The 8,667-nt window shown below is 30.7% G+C and overlaps 1 protein-coding gene across 1 annotated transcript; it reads left to right on the forward strand.

Annotated features, from left to right (window-relative positions):
* Positions 1-412: 412 nt before the first annotated feature.
* Positions 413-8,425, forward strand: Nts (neurotensin). The gene is made up of 4 exons (XM_013020696.1): positions 413-592; positions 2,695-2,756; positions 4,742-4,966; positions 8,234-8,425. The coding sequence occupies exons 1-4, from the start codon at positions 520-522 to the stop codon at positions 8,384-8,386; spliced, it is 513 nt and encodes a 170-aa protein (XP_012876150.1). The 5' UTR covers positions 413-519; the 3' UTR covers positions 8,387-8,425.
* The last annotated feature ends 242 nt before the right edge of the window (positions 8,426-8,667 follow it).

An 8,667-nucleotide genomic window follows, 5' to 3' on the forward strand; every position in this document is an offset into this window, starting at 1 on the left:
AAGGTTAAGGAATCACTTGTATGATTTGGTTTAAGTATTTAAAAGAACAGGTCTCTTATTTCACAGAATGACAAATTCCTTGAGTGAGGACCAGGGAGGAAATGAGAAAAGAATGAAGGGTGTTTGATTTTTTTTTTCCTCCCAGTATCCAGTATGCTGTATATGGCAGTGCTTTTGAAAGGCTCCTGTGAGTCAGAAATCCTGAGCAACAATGGCAATTAGAGAAGATATGTCACTTTCACTAAAGGTTCAGGAGAGGGGGAGGAGAAGAGGGACAGAGAAGGGGAGGAGGAAGTGGGGAGAGCAGAGGATGGAGATGAAAGCAGGGCACATCCTGAAAAGATAATCCTCATGGTTATGACATAATCATGCTGCTTGTACATATATATAGGGGATGGCCAGAGCATCTCTCATAGTTCACTCACTTGCAAAGCCCGCTGAAAGCAAGAGAAAGCACTGGAGAGAGCTCTCTCAGTGTCTCTCTGACTTTCCTTGGCTTGTTTTGCTAGAAGGCTGCAGATGATGGCAGGAATGAAAATCCAGCTTGTGTGCATGCTGCTCCTGGCATTCAGCTCCTGGAGTCTGTGCTCAGGTAAGCTTAACTCCTTTTCCCAACTCCCTGAAGTGATCTCTTTTGCACTCTCTTGCTACTTAGGCTAATATTGGCAAGAGAATAGTGTCTCCCTTAATGCCTTTTTGGTAATAGTAACTGTGTGTACTTCGGTCTCTGTCTTTATAGGAACTGAAAGGTCTATTATCTTCTTTTAAATCTCTAAAGCAATAAAAAGGAATTTCATAGCATGAAACAAAGCATGTTTTTCTTGGGAATATAGCCACTAGATAGAGAGGAGAAAGAAAAAAGAACCGAAAACTTTGAATTGCACTAGTAATTATCTAATCAGGAATGTAGAGGAGGTGCCTGTCAAGGTAGAAACTACTTATTAAATCTCATTCCATTAAAAATGTTTTATTCTCACGCTCGGACATTCTATTAGAAAGAAATGTTTTTCCCTCACCTAACTTGGTCATTTGTCTCTAATTATCTCTCTCTGTGAGTTAAGATGCTGAAAAGAAAAAATGCTGAATAAATGACAAATATAATTTGTAGAATTTTATTTGCAGAAAAATGGATTGTTCCAAGTCCTTTCTCAAAGTACACTTTATAGTCTATCTAAGTGAAAAATAGATATGATATCAACACAATAGGGTTTTTGCCTCTCTATTAAGTTAATACAAAATATAATTGGGTAATTGGTACTTTGATATTAATGGGAATAGTTGGCTTTAGAATATTTTCATATGCTAATTTAAGAGAAGTCAGGGTGTAGCTAGACTTACATTTTAAAAAATAACATGATATATAATGCTTGTTTTAAATAAAATTATAATAATAATTGAACAATTATATCAAAGGGAAATAGTCTTATGGGAGAAAGCAGCAAACAATATGTAAACTATTTGATGCTATTATAACTTTTTAGCTTCATAAATATGGCATAGAAAGTAATTCAAACTCACGTTATGATTTTTCAGATATAATTAAAATCTTCCAGCATGTACAATTGTATTTGTTTAAAATACCTGGTTTCATTTGATGATTAGATGAGGACTAGAAGATACCAACTTTTCCACAATTGTAGTTCTATCTAATAGTTATAGAAGATTTAAATGCATAAAATATGTGAAAATGGGTTATCAATTAAAAAACATGTATATTAGCTCTTGAAACTGCTTTCTGTGATAAGTCAAAATGTGTGGGGATTTTGGCATGTATTGTTCATACATTACTAATGGAACTTGTCATTGCTGTTGAAAAATACATTGCATCTTTAACAAACACAGAAAAAAACATTTCTAGCATACCTTGATTCCTAAATACATTGTTTTCTCAAATGGTTTTGCCAAGTGTGATTTCGACTTTTCTTAGGAGTTAGAGGACAAGAAATGTATGTAAATTTTAGTTTTACTTTGTTTAATCAAAAGTAATCACTGTTATAATATTCCACAACTTGATTCTATTATGTTGTGATATTTTCTAAATGTTACTGATCTATAAAATATTCATTAAGGTAAACTTGGAAGTGATATTGAAAAATATCAAAGCTCATTTTCCATACTACATTACATGCATTGAAAGAGTTACATTTCTGCTGAAATAATTTCCTTGTATGCTGTGATAAAATTGCAGTGTACAAAATTCAAAACTTTTGTTTAAAGCAGAAAACAATTCTGTTCAAGAGAATTTGGCAAAATAACTTCTCAAGTAGAGTAAACCTCAATATATTTTATTCTAAAAGTATCAGTAAACAATCACCCTTTATTTTGTATTAAAATGTCTCGTGTTTATATTTTCATTATATTTATTAAATAGCAATATGCATATCTTAAATCTGTAGACTAGTAGTCCATTTGATTAAATCTATTACTAAATATTTTACTGATATTCAGAGATAAAACAACTCAAAAATCATAAATATCTTTTGGCAATTATGCACTTATAAATACTTCTACTAGTCTAGCTGTCAGCATAAAATTAATCAGTATTTTTTTCTGGGAAATATTTTAAATAAAGTAAGTATATAGAAAAGACATAAAGCCTTAAGACTAATTTTTAAGTTAATTTCAAATATGTAGGCTTCAATACTGTCATGTGCCATAATTATATTGTAATCATGTGTTTTTGATCTTCCTTAGATTCAGAAGAGGAAATGAAAGCATTAGAAGCTGACATATTGACCAATATGCGTACAACAAAGGTGACATTTTCTTTTCCTTAATCTAGTGTTGAAGAATAGATGAATTATCTCTTCAAACATGGTGTACTTGTCTTATAGTAATTGCTTCCCATCATGATTGGAAAACTCTTTGGGATGCATTTCCTTTATTGGGAAGATTTATAGTTTTAAAGATGTCAAAGGAGTCAACATGAGAGGGAAAATTGCCATACTTCAACCTTAACTAAACAGCCACATATGATTTTATGAGAATATATGCATGGTGTTTAAAAGAACATGTGCCTATCGTTAGATACTTAAATATTCAACTTAAATATCAAAATAAAACTTAAGTGAACATTTTGCCGGGTTTTTTTGGTTGGTTTTTTTATTTTTTTAGATCTTGAAAAATAAAATGAGTTGCCTAAATTGAAAATGATAAGACATGACAACCTAAAAAGAAAATGTGATAGAGATAAAACAAAGCTGAAAATTTGTACACATACTTTTTTCTCATATTTCTTTGATTAGTGGTTTTATGACTTTCCTCTTCATATTACCTATTTTTTATATTTTTAACATTTTTCGACGATAGTGGCTATTATTTTCTTTTTAAAGGCTCATCTTAAATTAGAGAGATTAACATTTTGTGAAATGTTTTGTTTGTTTGTTTAATTTAAACTATATTCCAGATTATGAACTCTCTGCCTCAAACCTCAGAGTGCTGGAATTAAAGGCATACAAAACTACAATCAGATTTTATATATAGCTTACTTTTTATTTTATTTTGGGATGTTATCAATAAATACACAACATCCATAAATATCCAAATAAAAATTTACATATGTGTAAAAGATAATTTATATATTTATCTGCTTAAAATTCCTTTCTTATCCTTTTATGGAATCTATTATGTACATCTGTTCATGGCAACAGATTTAGAAAAATATTCTTCTGTATAGTTTTAATCACATTACCTTTATATTTAACACACATATTGTTCAGCTGCAATGTGCCATAAGATGTTATAAATAAGCATGCAGTTATACATGCAAATTTCTTCCCCAAACATTCTAAATACAACTTTCACTGCATGCTACACAGCTATATGCACTGAGAGAACATTCACTTATATGATCTCTTGTTGGATCTTTTGCCCTATTTTCCTTCATTCCCCTGATTACTACAGCTTTAAATGTTTTAGTATTCAGCAAGGCTCTTATTTATCACTTGAAAAAATCACATTCATCCTTCCAAATTAACTTTAGAATTATTTTGTCTAATACTATTCTGCAACGTCTAGTCTTCTGTTATTTTTCAAATGGAGACAATAATTTGCAATCTCATCATATTCGGAGAGCAATGCATATACAATTGTCACTTGATACCATTTCCATTGTGTTTTTTTCTTTGTAGTAACTTAAATATTTGTAAGTCTTTCTGGAAAAAAATCCCCTCATCTCTACCATTTCCTTACATTTACATACTCTTAACTATTTCACAGTCAGGTTCTCCTACCTCACTTCTTTCGTGTTTTCTTAATGATTATTTTTCACAAGTAGAGAAGGTGCTGATTGTGTTAATTCAGACTAAATGTCATGAGAAAAGGAAGATAATTTTACAAACTGTAAAATTTGGAATAAAGTAAATACGTTGGTCAGCTGTGATAACCCCATGACAACTATTAATGTGTGAAATATTCAATGGCTTTACATTACTGTAATTTCTCAAAATGATTATTTTCCTTTTCAGCTTCTTATTCATTAGACACAGCTGAAATATAATAGCAAATGGGTACTTCTAAATTTTAATCACACTATATGCATATGTTTATTATTATTGTCCTATTCTATATCCTTATTGTTTTCCTATTTGTATGTGTGTTACACAAGGAGACTGGATTTATTAGAGTAGGGTAACAATGAGACCATAAAGTATAACCGAATTCTTTAGCACAAAACAATTCTTTTTTGTATTTTTATCACAGAAATTTTAATTGTGTTATCTTTTATTTTTCTAAATTTCAGACCAGTAAAGCAAATGTTCCCTCTTGGAAAATGACCCTCCTCAATGTTTGCAGTCTTATAAATAACCTGAATGGCCAAACTGAGGAAACCGGAGAGGCTCCTGAAGAAGAAATTGTTATAAGAAGGAAACTGCCTATGGTTTTAGATGGCTTCAGTTTGGAAGCGATGCTGACCATATACCAGCTCCAAAAAATCTGTCACAGCAGGGCCTTTCAACACTGGGAGGTAAAACAAAAACACAGTATGAGTATAATTATCATTATACAATTTAGCCCTCATTTGTATTGATAGTTGTGTCTTGATCATACCATAACAGGAAGACTTACACATATTAACAAAGAATAAACCATGTGTTGAGGTTACCATTCTTTCAGATCTTCAAAGTGTCCCACAAGTATTTGGACTTTGTCAAAATATTTTTTTCTTTAATCTTAAAAGAAGGGCATATCTTGAGGCAGATTTTATCCGTATGTTTTGTTTGTGCCTAAATGGATGGAATACTTATGCAAGTTTTGTTTCTGGTGCTGGTAAGTGAAGGCATGTCTAAGAAATTTAAGTAACCCAAAATATTTTTTTCTAAAACCACTGTAATGTGTACTTACCTATAAATAAAGAGAATGCAAAAAAATGTCCATACAAAATCAGGAAACAAGTGAAAACGTTTTATTTGTGCTTGAATATATTAGCACAAATCACATGAAATACCGAAATGTTGATTCTTATTATTTAGGTGGAACTCAGATATGCATATTCATTGGTTTTTAAAACTTTTGTATTTAAGTATAATAGGTAATAAAAATGTTTATTCTTTTCACAAAAAAGAGATAATAGGTATACATATATGTATGTCTATATAGGTACACATATAATTTTATACCTATATATGTATGCACACACATGTATCAGTGTATATATATATATATAAGTACAATGTACACATATATGTGTATATAAAGTTGTACATATATACATCTGTATATATATGTGTACATACATGTGTACATACATATACATGTGTATATACATACAGATGTATGTATACCTATATGCATCTAGATATATATACATGCATGTGTACATATGCACAGTTATACACACAAACATATATACATATGTGTATACATACATATGTATGTATACCTATATATACATCGAGGTATATATACACATACATGTGTACATATATACATATACACAATTATACATGCATATATACATGTATGTATACATACATGTGTATTTATACCTATATATACATCTAGGTATATATACACATACATATGGGTATATATACACATACACATACGTATATATGTATTATTCCAGTTTACTTGGGACTCTATATTATGTTTTCTTACATATGAGACATGAGTGTATGTATTTGTCTGTCTAGGTATCTTCCTGCCTTCCTACCTCCCTATCTATATCATCTTCATGGTTTATTTAAGTTTGGAGTTCAAGCATTCTTAGCAACTAAATTAGACCCTTCATAGCCAAGATAGTCAAGTTGTATAATACAGAATTACGATAAAAGACAGGAAAAAAATCCTTTGTATAAAGTACTATTGACTTCTTGTCTCCAGTTAGAAAATTATGGGAATTGGAAAAAAAATTCAACAACAAAATTGGACTTGAGTTGTGTTAGTGTCTATAGCCAGTAATAATCAGATGGTAAATTGAAAGTAATGAATAATTTTTCTCTAGATTCCCCCAGCTTAAACATGGAGATTCAAATCCATGAGTAAACTGTTATGAAACTAATCAGAACATTTACCCCTTATACCCTGATGATTATTTTCAGCTATCACAGAAAGCTTTATCCATATTCTAGTTGTGGCTGTCAATTAGTTTTGCTGGAACAGTTATTTTCTACAGTTTTCCTTTTTGTTCACACAGCCTAAATACTAATACGTAAGATTAAACCCTTTAGGTATTGCCAAAGTTATGTTCAGTTCATCAACTACTAATTCTAACTTCACATCCATCTCTCCCACTGAAGAAATAAGCAAACAAGACAATACCCAAAAGGGACATTTTTAAATTTTTAATGTTACCTTATCTTTAGATGAAAAACAGTTATTTGCAAATTTAAGTAAATTAAAAATTATCAGATAAGTCTGCTTTCAGAACATTATTTTATTGTGGGGACTTGTAGATATAAAAGATAAATCAGAGATATGGAAAGATATGGGGAAATATTGAAGATATGAAAGGGGAGAGTAAATGAATAATAATTGGAAGCTAAAAATATATTTTAAAATTTTCTAGTTGGAGAAACGTTGAAAAATTCAGATTAACCTCCAAGAAAAACTTGTTTCAATGTTTTATATGTTCAGTTTACACCAGCATTGAAAATCTGAGTTTTCCTTCCCAGCTAATAAAATAAACTTGTGCCACAGAGAGGTTCTGTGAATAAGAATGATATTTATTCTAACTGATAAACAAAAAGATGCTTTCCAGATGAATAAAACAAAACCTACAGTTTTGATTCTACTCGAAGTACTATTCATCCTTTAATTTTAATTTAAGCAAAATTGTTTATTCTTTTAAATATTGTTTAGGTCAATAAAACTTGAAAATACAAATCTTAACATAGGGAAATGTCAATTATATGTTATTTAGTCCAGAAAAGAAGGAAACCCTCAATATCCTATCATGCAAATAGGTAAAGGTCGCCTAAAATTGGAACTTTTGGTATTTTAAATGTTGAGTGATTTAAAAATAAAATGATAATATCATTCTGAACATAGTACAAGTAATTACAGGTTGTGCACAAAGAAACTGAAGATTGAGAAGCTAGATTGTCTGACAGTATGTACTTTTCCTTTATGGAAATTGAAGAGCTGGGGGTTGAAATAAAATACTTGGTGATAAGATGTCAGTATTAGTTATAGGGACCCCAAAGTTTACAAGGCAACCATAAGCTAAACAGATTGTAGCCCTATAAACAGACATTTTGCATATGATGATATGTACAAAAATTGAGCAAGGGAGGCAGGACAAGCATTCCTCTTTCTCTACTGAGAAATGGGTCTTTGCAATAGCTAAGTCAACAATAGACAATTAAATCCCATTACCTTTACAGTCAGACTTAATGTCTCAGATTCTGTACCATATTGGTCATGATCTATTATGTATCTAGTTTATTTTACTCTTTCCATCTGAAATTTAAGCATGAAAAATATTCACCCTTCTTCTACTTGGCATGTTCATCCAGTTAGAGGGATGAATGATAGGTCTGGAAGAATATGAAAGATTTTGTTTTGCAAAGATCCTGTCAGATAAACTAGAGAAGATACTGAATCCAGAATACTACAGATCATGTCCTGATCCATGCCCACCTCAGCTGACCTAGTCATCTCTCACAAAATATCTATGGTCACATATATGTCTGTTTTTAATTTTAAAGAAAATAGAATGAAATGAAGGGAAATGATCTGAAATGAAAAATTGTATACATTTATGTTTCTTTTATGTCCTCTCAATTTGCAGATAATTCAGGAAGATATTCTTGATAACGGAAATGACAAAAATGAGAAGGAGGAAGTCATAAAGAGAAAAATCCCTTACATTCTGAAAAGGCAGCTGTATGAGAATAAGCCCAGGAGACCCTACATACTCAAAAGGGGTTCTTACTACTACTGAGAAGATAAATAGTTACTAACATGTGCTTGTGACTATTAGTGTTTAACTAAATATTTAACTGTAGTTATGTGAAAATGTGGCAAAAATATTTACATTGTCTCTTCTACAACTGTGGCTCAGTAGATGTAAATTTTTCCTGCATTAATATAAAGTGGGCTAAATGTTTACAAATAAATAAAAATTTTGAGCATGATGTGTTATGTATAATTGGAGTAGGTGTTAATTATTATATACATAAAATATTGTGTAGTTTTGCAAGGCATAGTATGGATATGTCAAAT

This window comes from Dipodomys ordii, unplaced genomic scaffold (genome assembly GCF_000151885.1).
Source record: "Dipodomys ordii isolate 6190 unplaced genomic scaffold, Dord_2.0 Scaffold3, whole genome shotgun sequence".
NCBI lineage: Eukaryota > Metazoa > Chordata > Mammalia > Rodentia > Heteromyidae > Dipodomys > Dipodomys ordii.